Source organism: Lagopus leucura, unplaced genomic scaffold, assembly GCF_019238085.1.
Source record: "Lagopus leucura isolate 7727_CA_CO unplaced genomic scaffold, USGS_WTPT01 Super-Scaffold_100004, whole genome shotgun sequence".
Taxonomy (NCBI): Eukaryota; Metazoa; Chordata; class Aves; order Galliformes; family Phasianidae; genus Lagopus; species Lagopus leucura.
The window spans coordinates 40,644,674-40,664,660 of record NW_024962264.1 but is presented as its reverse complement, the minus strand read 5'-3'; the positions used below and the strand labels follow the sequence as shown (position 1 = coordinate 40,664,660).

General features: G+C 40.4%; 3 protein-coding genes across 12 annotated transcripts in view; 2 read left to right on the top strand and 1 right to left on the bottom strand.

Annotated features, from left to right (window-relative positions):
• Positions 1-10,636, bottom strand: part of CUNH4orf47 (chromosome unknown C4orf47 homolog) — a 94,255-nt gene extending 83,619 nt beyond the window's left edge. For 8 of the 10 annotated variants that reach the window (XM_042871319.1, XM_042871322.1, XM_042871320.1 and 5 more), the window contains exon 1: positions 10,472-10,636. The gene's annotated coding sequence lies outside the window, so the exon portion shown is untranslated. Of the gene's footprint in view, positions 1-7,830; positions 7,843-10,471 lie in introns of those variants that run through there. The other 2 variants (XM_042871321.1, XM_042871324.1) reach the window with 2 other exon arrangements.
• Positions 3,017-10,443, top strand: LOC122179967 (radial spoke head protein 6 homolog A-like). The gene is made up of 7 exons (XM_042871330.1): positions 3,017-3,183; positions 3,341-3,690; positions 4,517-4,745; positions 6,398-7,150; positions 7,892-8,033; positions 8,816-8,933; positions 10,063-10,443. Exons 1-7 carry the CDS (start codon positions 3,049-3,051, stop codon positions 10,310-10,312), a joined length of 1,977 nt encoding a protein of 658 aa, XP_042727264.1. The 5' UTR covers positions 3,017-3,048; the 3' UTR covers positions 10,313-10,443.
• Positions 10,637-10,870: 234 nt separating the features above from the next.
• CENPE (centromere protein E) overlaps positions 10,871-19,987 on the top strand; it is a 37,782-nt gene continuing 28,665 nt past the window's right edge. The window contains exons 1-12 of the mRNA XM_042871103.1: positions 10,871-10,926; positions 11,094-11,185; positions 12,618-12,707; positions 12,786-12,904; positions 14,421-14,540; positions 15,491-15,572; positions 15,710-15,777; positions 15,856-15,927; positions 16,858-16,909; positions 17,712-17,799; positions 17,997-18,123; positions 18,629-18,748. Of these exons, the coding sequence (XP_042727037.1) occupies positions 10,871-10,926; positions 11,094-11,185; positions 12,618-12,707; positions 12,786-12,904; positions 14,421-14,540; positions 15,491-15,572; positions 15,710-15,777; positions 15,856-15,927; positions 16,858-16,909; positions 17,712-17,799; positions 17,997-18,123; positions 18,629-18,748 (1,086 nt within the window). The remainder of the gene's footprint in view (positions 10,927-11,093; positions 11,186-12,617; positions 12,708-12,785; positions 12,905-14,420; positions 14,541-15,490; positions 15,573-15,709; positions 15,778-15,855; positions 15,928-16,857; positions 16,910-17,711; positions 17,800-17,996; positions 18,124-18,628; positions 18,749-19,987) is intronic.

Genomic DNA, 19,987 nt, shown 5'->3' with positions numbered 1-19,987 from the left:
AAATCATTTATAGTGAATGTTCATTTTTCCTTAACGCCCCCTTCAATGAAGACCGACAGAAGGGAAACGTTTGGACAAGAAGCCTAAGGAATATAAGGACTCGAACAGAGAGCAGGATGGGCAGGAGACTGATTCCCAGACCGAAATACAGCAGAATAAAACAAAGATCGTCGGCCGGAGGACCAGCGGGAAGGCTCGGTTCCGCCGCCGCACGAACCGCAGCGCTACGCGAAGCTCAGGGTGCCCACGCTAAGCAAGCCCGGCCCAAAGCAAGTCCCACACCGCAGCGATGAGCGTCACCGTACCGCCGGGCCCCGCTGGGTACCGAGCGGCACCTACTCGCCGGAACCGGCGCCTCAGCGCCCCGAGCCGCCCCAAGCGGCCGGCGGTGTCCTCCGCCCGCCTTATGTTGGTAGCGGTTGCCTGGGAACGGCAGGCAGCCCTGCGTCTGCCTCCGCGCCGCCCACCACGATCGCGGCTAGCAACCGCTGTCCTCGCTTCCTTTCTAATAACAGGATGGTACTAACGCCGTTAATCATGCACCAGGAGGCCTACCTTACTGAATTTAGGTGAGATTTGCTACTGCAATTGCACGTGATACAAGGGACCGGACCAGACAGCATTAAGAAGCTCCCACAGTCCCACATTCTCAAAACAACGTGGAATTAATGTAAGAAAGCCCATTTCAGGCTATGGCCATAGAGCCACCTGTCATAGGGAGGAGTGCTGAAGGACTTCCAGTTGAAGGAAAGTGTCTGTAGCTCATTCAACATTTTAAAAGAACAGATCTTTACTAGAAATTGAATTTGGTATTTAATTCATTAATACAAAGTAAACAAAAAGCCAGACTTCACATCTTCAGGGGCTCTTCAGCCTTGACCATGATTTGCAACCCAAAAATCTACTAATTTTCCAACTTGCTCAGGAAGGTGCTATACCTGACCCAGCAGCAGCTGATAGGAACAAGCTGCACTGAAAACAGGAGCACCCAGGTTCTGAGTATGGAGTGGAATTCAGTTAAACCTGCCTTGCCCACTACCCAGGAGCCACCTCAGAAGTTACAGGTGCTACTTATCTGTAGTATCAGTTGGAAGTATTCTTCAGGATAGACACACGTGGGCCCCGAAACTGGGTTTTCCAATTCAATCAAAAAATGTTTGCTTAGATATTAACAGAGCACAGAAGGATTCCCGTGTGTAATAAGAAGTTCCATTCTAATTCACTTGCTAGTGCAAGCAACTTCAGAACTTAACAAAGAAACTGCATAGAAGTGCAACAAAGCAACCAACAAGATTTCAGTTAAAAAAAAAAAAAGTGTTACTGAAAAAAAATGGCTTGAATTTGCAGCACAAGAGAGACCATTGATACCTGACCACAGCAAATGGAATACAAATCATTAGCGTATATCCTTTGGAAACTGAAAATATTAATAGATACTTTAGTTACATTTCAGCTAATTAACACATGCTACTGATGGTGTTCACCAGAGTGAGATTTTGCAGTAATATTACATGCATTCGCTACTTTTCCACATCAATGAGAGATGATGACAGCACATTGATAAAAGAGCACGTGGATGAAGTGAGGTACACTCTACCCTGATACTATAGTGTACTTTATAACCTATATGAAAGCAAAGGCAAAGAGTAACATTATGAAACAGTGCAGGTAATCCTAGTATTCTTTTTTTTTTCTAGGAGATTGAAAAAATGAAGTATTTGTCCTCTTGGGCAGGTGCTTCACAGAACATCATGTGTATACAGGCAATTTTATACATGTTATAAACATGAATTACTAAGAGTATGGGAACTGTTGAGTCACAGCCTGAATCACTGACTGATCACCTGAGGCAAGGACTGGGTCAGCCATGGGAGCGCAGGTGAAGGCGATTCAGCTGTGTGACTGGAAGGGGTGCAGCCTGGCTCCTCTTTTAGACTCCATTTAAGGGCTGACTGCCACTGGGGAAGGACCTCTTCCTGGAGATCCCTCCTTTGTGAAGTTTTTTCTGTGTGAGCCTAGATCTTTGGATATGAACGAGCATTCCTTTCTTGTTTATCCCTTCTTCCATTCCACCGCGTTAATCTTCCCAACTGTAACGCTAAACAACAAATCAAGTTTTTCCTCCAGATGAGAAATACGGGTAGAGCATCAGAAGTAACACACGAATAACCTGCAGTGCTGCAGCGCCCTCTGCAGCTGTTGGGGAAGCTCTGCAAGTGCACCTGCAACGCAGGGACCGTGGGCACGTTGCTTGCGAAGACCCGAAGGTCAACTCTGCACGTAGAGACGCAGTAGAATTAGCATTTTTAGGACACTGTTTCCCTTTCTGGAATCATAGAAACACGATGCAATTTTTTTTTTTTTTTTTTTTTAACTCTTCTGTCAGTATTACCTTCATTCTTATTTTGTTTAGATTTATTTCCCTGGATCTGCAAAGGCAATTTTTTAAATGTTCATCAAGTTTTACAGTGTGCTTTTGTCCCAGAAGAAAAAGCTTGATGCCAAATAGCAATGGTATGATGTATCCCTACTAGAATGCAGCAGATTAAACAGCGTTTTCTATTGTGTGCAGTGAAGGTAAGGGAACACGGCATGTTTAAAAAGGAAAAGTAAGCTTTGGAAGGTCTACTTTTTTGCTCTCAGCCGAAGCTGCGAGAGGCTTTTGCACCACAAACTCTGCAAACACGAATCGCAACGGGTCACGAAGAGGGGAAGGGAGTCGGGCCGGAGCCCCCTGCAGACGAACAGGAGCGAAGAGCAGCTCGAGCAGCCGCTGAACGGAGGGAACCGCCCGCCTAGCGGGAACGGCAGCAGGCGCGGAAGCCCTCCCCTTGTCCGGTTAACCGTCCGAAGGAGCTCCAGCGATTTCATCGGCTTTCCCTCAAGGCCGCCGTTCCACAGAGCCGGCCGGCGGGGACAAACGTCAGTCCCCTGCCGAGAGCAGAGGCCAGCGGCCGGCCCACCCCTTCCGGCAACGGCTGCCCTGGCAACGGCTGCCGCTACACCTCGGCGGTGAGCGAGGCTGAGGGGCTGCTGAGGCGTCTGGCCATGGCCGAGCCTGGTGGGGAGCCTGAACAGAGCCCCCGGCTACCCCAGGGGGGCCCTTCTGAGAACTCTCAACCCGGAGGACAATCTTACCAGCCTCAGCAGTTAGAACCGGGAGCAGCTTCCAAGTACCAGGAGGTATGGCCTAGATCTGATCAGCCAGGAGAGCTGGGAAAGCGTGGCAGTCAGTCACAGGCACCTTATTAGGACCTCTACCTGGACTGCTGGCCAGGCTCGTACACCTGGACAAGTACATCATTCACTGACCCCAGTGCAATATTTTTGTCACCCACAGGGAGCAGAAGAAAGCTCTTACAAGCAACATGTGCCAGACATAAACTTCAGTCAGATACACACACTGGGACAAGACTCTCATCAGGCACAGGAGGTAAGCATGTATCAGACATACCCACTAGGAACTCAGGAACCAAGAAGTGCCTACCAGACACACAGCGGACGTGATCGCTACCAAGCCTATGAACGTGAGCATGGACCTTATTTGCCACATGAACCAGGCTATGGACTATATCAGCCAGGCTACGGTCCATATGATGATCAAACACCAGATCCTGAACACCGAATGCTGGCGTGTCAGAATGCAAAAGCCTATTTGCTGAAGAGCAGCGTAACATCTGGCCTGAACTTGTAAGTCTGAAAAAAGAACAAAATTGAAAGGGGAAGGAAGTAGGAGTGGAAATAAAAGTAGTATTGATGAAGGGGCAAAGGGATCTGTTAAGAAGGTAAGGGGTAGCAGAGGCTATAGAATAGGCGAATACTGTATACTCAATGAATATTAAGACGCTATAATTATGAAATAAACAAGAGAGTTCAACAAAGCAGACTATGATAACAAAAAGAGGATAAATAGAAGGCTTACCCCTATCCTGGGCTCACTCACAAAACACCAGCAGGGTAGATCTCCAGAAGAGATCCATCTCCACTGGTAGCCAGCTCTTAAATGGGTCTAGGAGAGGTGGAGCCTGGCTCCACCCCTTCCAGCAGCACAGGTGAATTGCCTTCACCTGTGCTCCTGTGCCTGACTCATTGCTCACCTCAGGTGATCAATCAGAGGTTCAGGCCGTGACTCAGCAGTTCCCATACAATTACAGATGCAGTATCTCATCACTATGTTATATTTGTGTGTCCACCATCTTTCAGAAAAAAAAAAAAAAAGCCAAGGGGAATTATAGAGTACAAAGGGAAATTGATTTGAATGAGATTAGGTTTAAATTCTCCTGTAATTCCCGAGAAAGGTGTGGGATAAACAAAAAAATGGAAGACTGGACAATACAAACAGATTAGTTTCAAGTCTAATTTCCTGCAATGCTCCATTTTTTCTTTGATCTTTAGATGCTCATTCATTTTTTTTTCTTTGAAGACACAAGTGATTCGTTTCTACTTTTAATATTAAAAATGTAATATTCTAGGTCTTTTGCATAGTAGACCAATTTTATCTTCATTTATATGACAGATATGATCATCTTGTTAATGTGCTAACAAAAATCCTGGATGAACAGCCCACAGATCCAGTAGACATACTTGAGAACATTAGCAAGGATTTGAAGGCAGCTCAGTTTCAGAAAAAAATGGATACTCTTCGAGACGAACATGAGATTCTTCCATCATTTGAATCTGCAGAAATGCGCAGAAACTTGTTCCTCAAGTCAGATGGAGGAGATGAAGAACGAGAAGAAGAGCTAGTGAGTGTTTATTAGAAAAAAATAGGACACCAAATATACTGGAGAGATGGGTGGCAGGATGGTGGGAAGGGAAAGGATAAAGGGGGGATGTTATGGTCTCTCTCATAGTATTGTCTCTCATGATCACATGAAATAATTGCACCCTTTTCACAGTCAAGCTGGTCCTATGTTTAGCTGTGAAGAAAACACAACTGGTTACTTAGTTGGGAATTTTGTTCCTGTAGTAAGTCTAACATCCTGAGCTTTTAAAATCATAGATGTTCTAGAGATGATGAACAGAAGGGAAGTATCTCTCATGTGCCAATTCAAGCTGGAACATTCCATCCAAATACTTTACCTAAACCTGACTTTTCTTTACCTAAGGTAACCATATTTCTGGGTTTATTCTAGTGCAGATTTAGAGTTTTGCACACAGCTTCTACGGTAAAATACAGAATGGAAAATTTGTGATTCTTCCAGCTTCAACTGTGGTTCCAGTCCTTCCTTCTCCAATTAGAAAAAAAATATGTGGTTACAAGAAGAACAACTACTGATGTAAAAAAAAAAAAAAAAAAAAAAAAAAGCCATTTCATTAAACAGGGAAATATTCTGTTTTCAGTTGCTTACATACAAATGTATTTGCAGCCAAAATAAAACTAAGGGAAATCTTGTAATAACTAAGGGATGTTAAGATAACAAATGTGGGTTTTCATATGAAGTTATCACTATGTACTAAAATGAATTGCCACCACAGAATACATATCCTAACGACTGAATATACATTTTTGCATCTTTACCATAGCCTATTACTCATTTTACAGTAACAATATATCATATGCAATATGCAATAGTAAAAGAAAAAATGGAGAAAAGTGCAGTGTTCCAGAAAGGAACTTTGAATTTTTCATACTCTTGTCTATCTTGCTTTGACCTATAAAACCTGTAATAATGAGACAAATTCCATACGAAACCAGCATTACTTCCACTAAACTCCCTTCCCTGCTGTGAATAATTTACAATCCTTATCCACCTACTGCCATGAAATGAGAGACGGATGAAAAACCAAATGTAAATTCTTAATCTTTGTTATTGGCCTAGTTCTGCATCCCACAAGCCAGCCAGAGCATTACTGACTTCAGTAAGAGCAGGAGCCAATATTTCATACTAGTCTTATGAAATTCCCTCTTAATAATACAGGGAGCTTTATGACAAGGTATTAAAAAGGGCAACGTTAATTTCAGATAAACAGCGTTGACCTGGTGTCTAAATGTATAAAATACATTTTCTGTTCTCCCCAAATGCATCTTTCACAAATACGAAGAAAGATAGTAGTTTTGTTTCTGGTTGTCAAGGCCTCTCATATAGTTAACATGCATAAGCAATGAAGTCTTCTTGAAGATCCTTTGTGAGAATCCTGACTTTGCTTATTTTGCAATAGTTAATAGTGAGTTTGAAATTTGAGATCTTGTATTCTAAAAGCTGTCGTTTATCTGCATTCTTTATCCTTATTGTGGCATTTTTAATTTTTCTAAACAATAGTGAAAGATGTAATAAATGAATGCCTGCAAAGTACTTTGAGAGAGTGAAGTATGACTTTCAGTGGATATTTTGTTCAGTCTTTCAAATAGATACTGCTATTATTCTTCATTCTAACTCATGATTTTGTTTACTAGGGAGGGACTCCTCTACCTAACATGATGGAAACAGCCTTTTATTTTGAACAGGGTGGAATTGGCTTGAGCAGAGATGAAACCTATCTCATATTTCTTGCCCTTAAAAAACTTGTTAGTGTTCAGCCAATCCAGACCTGTCGCTTCTGGGGCAGAATTCTGGGCCGGGAGAAGAACTATATTATAGCTGAAGTTCAGTACCGTGAGGGGGAAGAGGAGGAGGAAACAGAAGAGGAAGAGATTATTGACGAAGGAGATAAAAGAATGGATTTGGTCGAAGATGAAGATGAGGAAAAAGAAACAAGTGAACCACCAAAGTCTACCTATAAGCCCCCACCTGTCATTCCAAAAGAAGAAAATGGAACTGGGGCTAATAAATATGTCTACTTTGTTTGTAATGAGCCAGGCGAGCCCTGGGTGAAGTTGCCTCCAGTGACACCAGCACAGATTGTCTGTGCCAGGAAAATCAGGAAGTTTTTCACTGGTAGGCTTGATGCTCCCATTGTGAGCTTCCCTCCTTTCCCTGGAAATGAAGCCAATTACCTGCGTGCACAGATAGCTCGGATCTCAGCAGGAACTCATGTGAGTCCCCTTGGATATTACCGGTTTGCAGAGGAAGAAGGAGATGAAGATGAAGAAGGGGGAGGAGGAAGAGATGACTATGAAGAAAACCCTGATTTTGAACCTCTTTCTGCATTTGAAATGGTGGAGTCTCTGTCTACATGGGTACACCATGTACCGAGTATTTTAAAGCAGGTATGTGCTCACAAATTTCACCTGACCTCAGATACCATTCATTCTGTAGTACTAGCTTCCTGTATTCTTGAGCTGCTGTTCACTCCAAACTTAAGGACAATTTGGTATAAACGCTTATGTCATGCAGTGGTGTTTCTTGGGCCTTCTGTGTTTTTAAGGGTTCAACTGGAAAAGAGCATACAGGTCTGCACAAGAAGGATAGAGATAGGTAGGAATTTGCACACACATTTCAGGAACTTTTTTGGACTTGAGCTCAGGTGTAGAGGGAAAGGATGTTCTGTGCACCTTCTGTGCATCTTCACACCTCCTGATTGGGAAGAGATGGATAATGTCAGCATGGCTGTAACCAATAAGGCCAGCAACAAGTTAATATCCCTTCACAAAATGAATATTGAAACAAATGCGTGCTTTAAGATACAATCTCAGTAAGAACAGGATTTTTGTTTTCTTGCTGAAGTCCAGCATCTATCATCAGCATGGATTGTTAAAAGAATCAAATACAACAAAATAACAGAAAGCTCATGAGAGAAGTATGAGATTATTCTGAAATGGTAAGCAGGGATAAGTAATGAATGAGGGATAGAGAGACAACAGTCTGCCTACAATATCTCAGTTGTGGAATATATAGTCCTTCTTTTCTCCCCCACTCCCTCTTGTGTATGTGTGTCTGAACCACTTACTTAAGCTGGCTTCTTTCGCTGATTGCTGCATGTATTTATGATTCTTCCTTGTTGATGGTAGGGTCGCTGTGTTTGGTTTAACCCTTTACAAAAAACAGAGGAAGAAGAAGGTGAAGAGGAGGAGGAGGAGAAGGATGAGGTGCCAGATGAACTACAGCAAGAAATAGGACCTCCTCTTCTCACTCCACTCTCTGAAGATGAAGGTATTCTTCAGGGAGCACAAAGTTTTTGATAGCAAGTCCCTGGAAATGCTAGCATTCAGGTAGTAAACATTTGAAGTGACAGGCCTCTGGTGCTTTGTGGAATGATGTAATTTGCCATTATTCTTTTGCAGAATGAATCAAATGCAAAATGGTTACCAGTACCAACATTAAAACTGTAATCTCTGGGGTTTCTAGCTAACAGTCTTGGTGAGAATAAAGAAAAAATTCCTCAGACATGTCAGGCTACTCCAAGCTCAAGACAGCTTACATATTAAATACATTCAGATATCTTTCCATTATCTTTATAGACAAAAAAGCAGGTGCATATGTAAATAAATGTGTACACACATGTATAGATATATTAGTGAGAATTTATATTCTGTAGCATGTTAACTGCAGCAAATCATGGCAATACGCAAACCTGAATATTAGATTATAGCAGTAGCAAATTATTTTCCTGCTCTCCATTCTTTGATCAGAGTAAAATACGAATTCAATTTATCCATCAGCATTAAACGATATTTGACAAAAGAAACAGCAGTGAGTACTACTGCATTTCAGGAACATGGTATTTTCTGTGTGTGGCTGCTGGCATCCATGAGATACCTTCCCATGCAAATGACCTGTCTGAATACAGTGCCTATATTAATTGTGACTTAGATCGTCTAATGTGCATCTTAATTTAATACTGCATGAATTCTGTAACAGCCTTGTCGCTCAGTCTTAAATGCAGTGGTTCTTAAGCCAATTTATTCACAGATTGTGTGTTTGACTGTCTCCAGGAATTCAAAACATCCCTGCTTGGACAGCTTCACTTTCTCCAAAGCTGACCCCTCAATATGCTGTTGCAATCCTTCGGTCGAACCGATGGCCTGGAGCATATGCTTTTGCATGTGGCGCGTGAGTAGTCAGTTGACACAGTTACAACACAAATTCTACACGCTGAACACATACGTATCTATTGAAGTCAAATCTGGTTTACCATTAATTTACTGACTGAATTGTAACTAATCCTGAGACTGGAAAATACAGCTTAATAGCAACAGTGCATGTTCAAAAGCAAAAATGAGGAATCACTGGAAATACTACCATAAAGCAAATGGGTGTAAATATCCAGTTAATATTTGGCTGCGGTCCTCAATTTAAAACCTGTGTTCCTGAGTCTGCAATGCTTTTTATAAAAAAATCTTAAATCTGTAGTTCTTAGTTCCATTAGTTTCCACTATACACAGTGCAGTTAACTAAGAGTGGGAACTTTTAAATAGGCACTGGAATTGGAGAAATGGATCTATGTTACTAAAGTGAAGTGAAAGTCACACTGCAAAATAGAGAAGTGACAGAATAGCAAGCATTGTTTTAGCACTGGGAGATTTTTAAGTGGAAGGTATAGAATCACAGAATGATTTGGGTTGGAAGGGACCTCCAGAGATCACTCATTTCTAACCAACCTGCCATGGGCAGGGATACCTTCCACTAGACCAGGTGCCCAAAGCCCTATCCAACATGGCTTTGAACAGCTCTTAGCATGGAGCAGACAGAGCCTCTCTGGGCAGCCTGTTCCAGTGCCTCACTGCCCTTAGAATGAAGAATTTCTTCCTTAAATCTAAGTCTACCCTGCTTCAGTTAAAAACTATTATTGCTGATTGTATTGTTAGATGTCCTTGTAAAAAGTCTCTGTCCATCTTTCTTATAAGCCCCCTTTAAGTACTGAAAGGCCACAGCAAGGTCTCCCTGGCACATTCTCCAATATGAACCACCAGCTCCCTCAGCCTTCCTCTGCAGATGTGTTCCAGCCCTCTGACCACTTTCATAGGTGTTCTCTGGACCTGCTCTAATAGGTCTGCATCTTTCAGAACTGGATTAGTGAATTCATCAACGGTTATTAGAGATGGCTTTTTGTAAACATACCTCTTATAGGGAACCTGCACCACAGCGACTGTGTGCACAGCAGAGTAAGGAAGCCTGTGAATTATCACAGCTGATGTTCTGCTGGGGAGAGTTTGTGTGATCTTTCACTTTTCTTTCTCAGGAAATTCGGGAATATCTACTTTGGCTGGGGGCACAAATACAGCCTGGGAAACCATACACCTGCACTGCCTCCACCTGTGCAGCCTGAGTACCCCGATGGGCCGGAGATCAGGGAGGCCACAGACCCCACGGTGCAAGAGGAGCTGGCTTTCAAGGCAGCACAGGAACAAAAAGCTCTAGAAGGCATGGAAGGAGAGGAGGAAGAGGAGGAGGAAGAATTTGAGGATGGTGAAGAGGAGGAGGATGATTAAAATAGAGGGAGAAAAAATGCTTCAAAAATTCAAACGCTAGTTTAATAGGAGGATGATTAAAATACAGAGGACAAAAACGTTTTAAAAGTTTAAACGTTAGTTTATTAGTGTAATAAAGCAACTGCAAAGTACTTGCTGTTGAACGTGAGTGGAACGTACTTCTTTTTCTGATCTCTGCTCACTCCTCACTGCTGCTCCTTCGGTCACAGAAGGACGTCCAGTCTATGGGTGAAACCACACAACTCAGCGCGCCTCACTGCGCCGCACAGCTCCCGGACCTGGGCCGGCACCATCGCTGCCGCTGAGCGCTCCACAGGCTGTGCCGCCATCCGCACCTCGCCCCGCTTTCCCTTTCTCCCCTCCCGGCAGCGGTTGCGGAGTGGCCGCTCCGCCGAGGCGCCTGCGCAGCGCGGACCAATAGGAAGCGGCCGCGGGAGCAGTTCAAATTCGGACAGCGGTTGCGGCGCCGCCTCTTCAGTTTGCGGGGCGCGGGGGGAGAGCTGTGGGAGCGGCGCGCGTCTTCCTGTGAGCGCAGCCTTTTGCCTGGCTACCGCGGGGATGGCGGACGAGGGGGCCGTGACGGTCTGCGTGCGCGTACGGCCGCTCATCGCCAGGTGAGCGCCTGTCCGGGTAGCGGGTCTGAGGGGGGAGGCTGGCGGCGGCACTGTGCGCGGCCCCGGGGGGTGGACCGGGCTGGGGGGCCTGACGGGAGTGGCGGCCGCGGCGGGTGGGCAAAGCCGCAGCGTCACCTGTGCGGTTAACGGGGCGTCCTTTCCTTTAGGGAAAGCACTCTAGAAGACAAAGCATCGCTCTACTGGAAAAGCGAGGGCAATGCCGTTTCGGAAGTGAATGGTACAAAAGTCTTCAGCTATGGTAAGAATGCGAAAGCAATTGTCATCTGGCGTTTCCTTATCCTTATGATGTATACCAGGCAATTGACAAATCAAGAACGCTATCTCGGAGTTCAGCTTCTACATTTAAGCAATTAAGGCATAGATATGTGATACATCAATATGCATGTGTGTTCTTTTCTGAGAACTCATTAATACGTGCTAATGTCCTGCTGGGTGTGCATGGTGGGGGCCTATGGTGGTCTTAGACTGATTACTTCCTCCTCATTTTCCATCATCATCTTCATCACGGTGACTTTTTGTTGGGCTCTTGTTGTTCTTCCCCGGGTTGGCAAATTTCCATTGCTTGTTAGGTTGTAATGAGCAGCTCTGTTAGTACACTATAGCCCAAAACAATATATGGGAAATCTGAGGAAAAAGTCCTTGCACCTTGTGAATGTGAAGATAAAAGTAGTCTATTATGTCTCCAGTGCTTCTCGTGAAGCAGAGTCATTAAAGGAAACAAGGTTGTCATTGAAGGAAACAACGAAGCAAAGCTGAAATGGAAAGTTTAAAACTAGTATGCATTGATTCCTTTTGCTAATTACATTGGTCCTTAAACTAATGTATTGATCCCTATTGCTAAACCAGCCTATGTTATTATTTTATTTATTATTTGAAGTTAATTATATAATTAGCTTCAGTGCTTATATATACCTTCGTTAATCTGACTGGAATGTACGTTAACAGCAATTGCCTCAGCTTTTGCAGCTCTGTAGTTCTCCAACTCCCAACTTCTCACAGTTATGAAAATGTACCTCTGAGGCACGCACAACTTTGTTGTAGGCTGGTCCAGGAATGCACTTTTAAAGCCAAATTCCCGATGAATTTTGCTTTCTGAGTTCTGACTCGTACTAGCGAAAACCAAGTGTTTTTGGAGCACATGAGCTGGATTCGTTTTGTATGACAGTACACAGGAAGATGAACTCAGTAGCATGCTGGCATTCCAGTCACAGAAAGGCAGCCCAGAACATGTAGGACAGCATGGGAATTAGAGCCCAGGAAATGCTTCACTTCTAGCATTTTCCAGTGGATTCACTGCATTTGTTAGTGTTTATCTGGCCACTACAAACATTTTTTTCCCAAGCTAGAGGTTTAATAGGCATACCCTTTGTTAGAGGTCTTGTAGCCTGTCTGGCTTACAATCTTGATAAAGTAGTCTTAACAGTTGTTAGGATTAAACAGAGTGTCTGTTTAACTGTCATTTTTGGTTTCTTTGACTTCTCCACTGTCTGTTCATCATGCCTCTTTTGGTTCTGAGTTTAACGTTTTTTTCTTCTTTAAAAGTCTGTCATAGCAGTGTTGTAACAACTACATTTGATGTTTGATTTGAAGTCAGTATTCCCGAGTAAGATGACAGCTTGTTTTTGACTTGCAGTGCAGTACACTAACGTGCTTTCTTTTTTTTTTTTAAGATCGTGTCTTTCACTCTTGCGACAACACTCAGCAAGTATATGAAGATGTAGCTGTGCCAATTATACAATCAGCTGTGCAAGGTTACAATGGTAAGTCTTAAAATTGAACTAAACTCCTGTTTGTAATGTAACTTCTAAATAATCAACAAAATGTAACCATCTTCCTAGGCACAATCTTTGCCTATGGACAAACTGCCTCAGGGAAGACATACACAATGATGGGAAACAAAGATTCTCTGGGCATTATTCCTAAGGCAATTCAACACGTCTTCAAAATTATTTGCGAGGTGAGTGTCTGTGAAACTGAAATAACTGAAAGGGCTAGTAATATATCTGAATGTTATAGAGAAATGAGTTTTAGTATTAAGGAACTTATGAAGGAAACAAACTGTATTTGGGCTCTATGTTGCAGTTGTTTTGCTAAGCTTGCAGAGATGTGATTAGTTAAAAATAACATCGTAGCTGGAATCACGTCAATAACAAAACAGTTCTCGCTAAACTTGAATTACCAGCATAGACGAGGTAATGTGGAACTTCGTTATTTACTCTGCTATTTTAAAACTTTCTCCAAAAATTAGCAATATGATGGACTTGATTTTTCAAAGCATGAAGAATATGAAAAAGAATTTATTTATTTCAGGTGTTCAAAAGAATCACAGGCAGATTAGCCAATTTTAATAGTTCCTAGTCTGTGAATTTTGGTAGAACATGGGCTGGAACCATACTAGAAAGAATTCCCTAGGACTGTGCCATATAAACATAAGATGCTGAAGCCCTCTGTGCCGGGGAATGGAACAGCAGACTGATAAGAGAATGTCAGAAACAGTGTGCAAGAAACTGACTTCATATTATGAAACTGTTGCTTAAGTTTTCTTGATAATTTGAATCCACTAGAGACGGCTATCCTGAACACTGAACTTCAAGTGTGCAACTCTGTTGGTCTTTCTGAGAAAGAGCAGTAGCTTTGATACATCTGGCTTTTGTCCAACGTTAGTGTAGTTATCATCTGTACAGACATGCGTGAAATCCAGCTGGATTGGTGTATTATAAAGCATATCTTCAGATTAATGACTGTGTATTACGTCATCGCTTGTGTATTGGGAAGACTTCTGTGCAACTAATGCAGCACCCCAAGGGCCTAAATTCTGCAATGTTGCAGAATTAATAATAAATAATAAAAATAATTGCAATGCAATTAGGTATAAGGAGAAGGTATAAATTAGAACATTGTTTGCAGAATACTTCTGCCTTGAGGGTCTCAGGTTATTGTATCAGTTATGTGATATGTCAGTTATGTGATATGTCATCATGTCATCTGTTCCTGTGAGGTGCAGAGTATTTTAGAATCAACAAAAATAGACTCTAAGCCAAGAAAACCTTCCATGGTGCTGTAATCCACTGTGCAGCCTTCATCCTAGTGTTCTTTACTGTGGAGGTAGCGAAAGAAGCAGCAGCAGCAAAGAAAATCCAAGTAATAAGAGAGTGAAGTCAAGGTACGTAGAAAGAAGAGAGCATAAATGGGAGTGGATTTAATATGGAAAAGATAACTAAGTGAGAGACTGATTGCCATGCTTCCTTAGAGCTGTGTGAAAACTTGCTTTTATAGCTTACTGAAGATGATACATTGTTAATGCAGCTTGGAAGAGATCTGTATTTGTAGGTGCTTGTGTGGAAAGGGTATAGTGGAAATAAGTTTGTGAAATGATATCCAAGTATATAATTTTGAGTTTAGAATACTTGCATTAAAAGCTATTCATTCTGTAGGCTGATTTGATTTTTATTTTTTCTTCCTGTGATCATTAGATTCCAGATAGAGAATTCTTATTAAGAGTTTCCTACATGGAAATCTACAACGAGACCATCACAGATCTGCTTTGCAATATAAGGAAAAAAAAGCCTCTAGGAATTCGTGAAGATGTTAATGTAAGTAGATGCGATGTTAATGCGAGGGATTGTTATGTAGCATAGCACTTGTATTTGCAGGTACTAGGGGGAAAAAAAGCTTTCAGAGGCATCTAGTAAAAAAAAAAAAAAAAAAAATGTTTCCATATCAAACTGTGTAATTGTCTTCAAAGTTAGCAGAAGGGCAGTTGATGTAATAGAATAACAACAGTGAAGCTGAGCTTCTTGTTGCTGGCTTAGCTGAATACATGTTCATAAATGTAGACTTATTCTTTAAGCTTTCCAAGAGAATATATTTTTATTTAATAAAAATTTATTGAATACTTGAGAGTTGTCTGATTAGTGGAACTACAGAAACTATATTGATCCCCTATCTCAATGTTATAGAAGTCTTCAAAAAGATGCACAGAATTGCTTTAATAGCATCGCTATATGATCTACAAAATCAAAACACTTTTATTCTACTTGTAATCATTAGATAAAATCATAGAACATATTTGGGAAGATAAACCATAGGAAAAAATAAATTACATAAATGCCATCCTTTGTTTCTCTATGCTAAGCTTTGCAGCAAACAAACTGGATGTTTATTTATTTATTTGCTTATTTATTTTGATCACCTAAATTGACCAATGTTTTTGGAGTCTGGGGAGAATTCATTTTTATTAACTGTACAATTATGACCTTGTAGCATTAAGGTAAATCTTTTTCTGTACCTTTTCTTAGGGAATTTCCCTTACTAATTTAATTTTTAGGATGCTTTTTAGATATTTTTTTTCCTCCTTTGAAAGTAATAGTTCTAATGTAAGTCTAAATTTTCATTTCTTGCGTTTGAAGGAAAATTAAAGAAAAAAGTCATTCAAGTTGTTAACTTTTAAAAGTACAATAATAAGTCTTATTTATGTGAATTTTAGAGTTCAGTAAATTATTTATTACTGTTTTTTTTGTCGTTGTTGTCATTGTTTTTTAAGAGAAATACATATGTCGAAGACCTGATTGAAGAGGTGGTTGTTTCTCCCGAACAAGTTATGGAATGGATCAGGAAAGGAGAAAGTAAGTTGTTTAGCCAAAGCCAGCTGATATTCTAGAAAAGCATTAAATTGCATAGAATCATGGATGTCTCTTCAAAATCTTATTCAGAAAGTTTTTTTGAATATAAACAGAAGTATTTCAATATTGGTTTTTGACAGAAAATCGCCACTACGGAGAAACAAAAATGAACGAACACAGCAGCCGTTCTCACACCATCTTCAGAATGGTAAAAATTTCACTATGAGAATGCTGGGTTTTTTATTACTTTAAATGACAGTAACTTATTGTTTCCCTCTTTTTCTAGATAATTGAAAGCAGAGAACGGAGTGATCCTGCAAATGCAAACTGTGATGGAGCAGTGATGGTGTCCCATTTGGTAAGATGTTGTTAAATTGGTATTTAAGTAGAGAGTTTACAGTTGCAGTTTGTATGTAAGAAGAATGTTATTTTATAATGACATTATTAGCATGTCTTGTTGTTAATTTCTATCAAACATTTCTTATGTGTGTGTCATGTTTCTCATCTGTGTAGAGGGAGATTCCATGTGTGTTATCTGGAGGATATCCTCCCACCAAAGGAATTCTTATGTGTAATATCTGAATGAGCTATTGCCCACTTTTTTTCCCATCTCTTCATTGCTAGTGAACCTATGCTTCCACCACTCCATCTCCTGTATTGCTGTTGCATATGATTGTGTAATAGCCTCTATTAACGGGAGGAAGTGGAGGAGAGACGACTCTGGCCTTTTTGTTCTACTACTGCTTGGTGAAGTTAGTACAGTACTTTACACTTCTGAAACAGAAGCCATTAAAATCGATGACTACTTGCTCAGCCAAGTCCTTGTGGGATGCTATGAAGTTGTAGTCAATTTTGAACCATATTCAGAGTGAAGTTTTTTCTTCTGACCTCTAATTTCTACTTTCACTATCCTCAGAATGGCAGTGAAGGAGAAAGACAACTGATTCAGCTTCTTAAGGCTTGAATTTGTAGTTAACACCTCTGTATTGAGAAATGATCTTTGCCTTTTAGCAAGGGTAGGGGAAGCTGCACTGCAAGGATGAAATACCATTCGGAGTAGCATTAATAGAATTCACACAATCTTGTTTTGTATTGTTAAGCACATTGAAAGTGGTGGTTGATGTTTTATGGAGCTGCAGGTTATTTCCAGTGATAAGAGCACTTAGTGTGTGTTTGTTTCTTCTGAAGAGTAATTTTAGTTTAAGTCTGTGCTAAGAATTCATAGATGTAAGAAAATCTTTAGAGTAAATTGCACCTAGAACTAACCTATGATACATTTTATTTGCAGAATTTGGTAGATCTGGCAGGTAGTGAAAGAGCTAGTCAAACAGGATCCGAGGGTGAGTGTTAGATGATGCTCTTCTGATGACCATTTCTGTTATCTAACCTTTAATTAGAGCCTATGATGGAGAGGAAATGATGTATGTGCTGATATTTATAAATACTATCTATTCTACTTGGCAGGCAGGATCTGCACAGGGAAATACTGGAAATTCTATGCAGGGTGAACAATTCAGTACTAATATGGCTTTTCTAGAGTAGCAGATCCAGCAACGGTGATAGATTGGACTAAAAGAGTGAAGATTAATATTTTGCAGTAAAGAAATCCTTAGAAGCTTATAGGGACTGTTAAATTCAGAGCTGTAAACTAAATGGCTCTGTTAACAATCAAGCTTAATTTAAATGACAGCATGAAGCACAAAAATGCCTGTAACTTTTTTTTAAATTAAAATAAAAAGTATTATGAGAATAACACAGGTTAACATTCTCTCTTAGTAAAGAATAACTAACCAGGAAGCTGTATTGAAACCTGGTTTGTTATATTTAGATTCTACTAGATGTTTTTGTATCATGTATCATCAAAATATGATTCTGTCTAAATATGATAGGAACTTTGCAAACAGTTTGTTTCTATGGCCCTGCCTACAGATTAAAGATTATTAATGCTAATTTCTCATAGATGACTACTTTGATTCATCTTGACTATTCTAGAGAACTTAATGCTGGCTACTCGTGGGTCACTGTGTGGTGTGGTACTTGTTATTTAACTTTGGCACTGTCCCTCTCAGTATAATGCTACAGAAAAAATTGCTGAAAATGTGTAGTTGTTGTTTTTCAACTAAAGCATTGTGTAATGCCTAGGCGTCCGACTGAAGGAAGGCTGCAATATAAACCGGAGCTTGTTCATTCTGGGACAAGTTATCAAAAAACTTTGTGATGACCCATCCGGGTAAGCTGTTCTGTTGACATACCTGTGTTAGACATCAATCATTAATAGATCATACATAAAGAACTCTAATTTATTAAAATTGTATTTGGGATTGATTACTCTTTCAAATGATCTGTCACTTTTAGAACATGTATTTGCTTTTCTGTATAGTAATATCATATATTTCTTCATTTTCTTTATTCTCACTTTCCTACCAGTTTCATAAATTACAGAGACAGCAAGCTGACTCGAATTTTGCAGAACTCCCTTGGAGGAAATGCGAAGACAGTTATTATTTGCACAGTAACTCCTGTTTCTTTTGATGAGACGCTCAGCACGCTCCAGGTAAACGTTCTTGCCTGTTTTTAAGCATTATCCTGATTAGACTAAATACTGATGGCTTGGGGGAAAAATGTAGTGGATGGGGGTGTTCAGTTGCTTGAATCTTCAAAAGGCCCTCTGTTCACTTGGGGCATGAAGTACATCTAGTCTGTACTCTGTGTCTCTTCCCATTCACTTTGTTATGCTAGACTGGCTAGCTTGAAGCCTTTTAGCAGTTGAAATGAAGCTTTCTCTCCTGCCTCAGTGGCAGTAGATAAATTCTGTTTTCTCTTGTTTTCCTTTTGACTGCAAGTCTTTAACATTTTAGACAGCTTCTACAAGAACAGAGAGTAATTGAACATAGTGATGAGCTTTATATTAATTAAAAATCATTAGATGTAATTTTGGTTAAATGTGTTTTTTCTTTATCAGTCAACTACTTTATTTAACGCTTTTGGGGAAAAATGAGAGAATTACACTTTTGATTTATTTAACTGTTGTACATGAGAGAATATGGTTGCTCTTCCAGTTTGCCAATACAGCCAAAAGAATGAAGAACACTCCAAAAGTCAATGAAGTGCTTGATGATGATGCCCTGCTGAAGAGATATCGCAAAGAAATTCTAGATTTGAAAAAGCAACTGGAGGAAGTATGAATTCTAGTGCATTTATTATAATATATATATATAAATGTACACGTGTTTATACATACACATTTATGTTTCTTTTTATAGTATGTATATATAAAGTGTAGCATACACAGAGCATGTAGTGTATAGTGTCTAAAATGTATGCGCTTTTACTCATGCGTACTGGTATCCATTCTAAAACATTTTTCTAGAATCGAGACCAATTAAATCATGTATTACAATTAAAAGTTCCAAATGAAGTTTTGTTTCCCCCGTTCTACTTGATGTTCAGCCAAAGCTGCAATAAGCTGCAACTGTGTAAGATCACTGGCAACATCTATATCACATATAGGCTGAACATCCATTTTGGAAGTGGACAGTAGCAACTTCCCACCAAACACCAAGCTCAAGTTCAACTTTGTCCAAAAAAGATAGTATTTTGCTGATGAGAATCTTGCAAGTGTTGTAAGAGACTAGATTGTAAAATATAAAGCATGGGGAAAAAAAAAAATCACAATTTGGCACATATTGTTTTGATTACATAACTCATCCAAAGATACTTTATTTTTTGGGACTGAGGGAAGCCAGAGGAACATTTTAAAAATGTCAGTGTTTTTCCCTAAAAAATTAGTTTGCAGTAAAAACTGCTACCTAAGGATTTGCTTGTTATATTTTGAGATACTGAGAAGTCAGGAAAGTATTTAGATTAAACATAGAAATATTTGTTGGAAAATTACATGAATATTAACAAATATCTACATATCACAACTTATGATTAGGTTGTCAAATAGCCACTGCAACACAGTCTCTTTACTACAGAATGAATTATCAATACCTAAAGTTTTAAGAACTAACATACATTAGAGAAGCATGTTATTTAACAGTTGTAGTTGAAGAGTTTTGGGCTTCTGTCACTGTGGAAAGGTGTATGGGAACTGCTGAATCAAGGCCTGAACCTCTGATTGATCACCTGAGGCAAGCAATGAGTCAGGCACAGGAGCACAGCTGAAGGCAATTCACCTGTGCTGCTGGAAGGGGTGGAGCCAGGCTCCACCCCTCCTAGACCCATTTAAGAGCTGGCTAGAGTGGGGAAGGATCTCTTCTGGAGATCCCTCCTTTTGGAGTTTTCCAGCAAGTCCAAGATAAGGGTAAGCCCTTTATCTATTCTTTTTGGTGCAATAATCTGCTTAGCCAAATTCTCTTGTGTATTTCTTAATTATAACATCTGTATATTCATCAATTATACAAAAGGTCATCCTA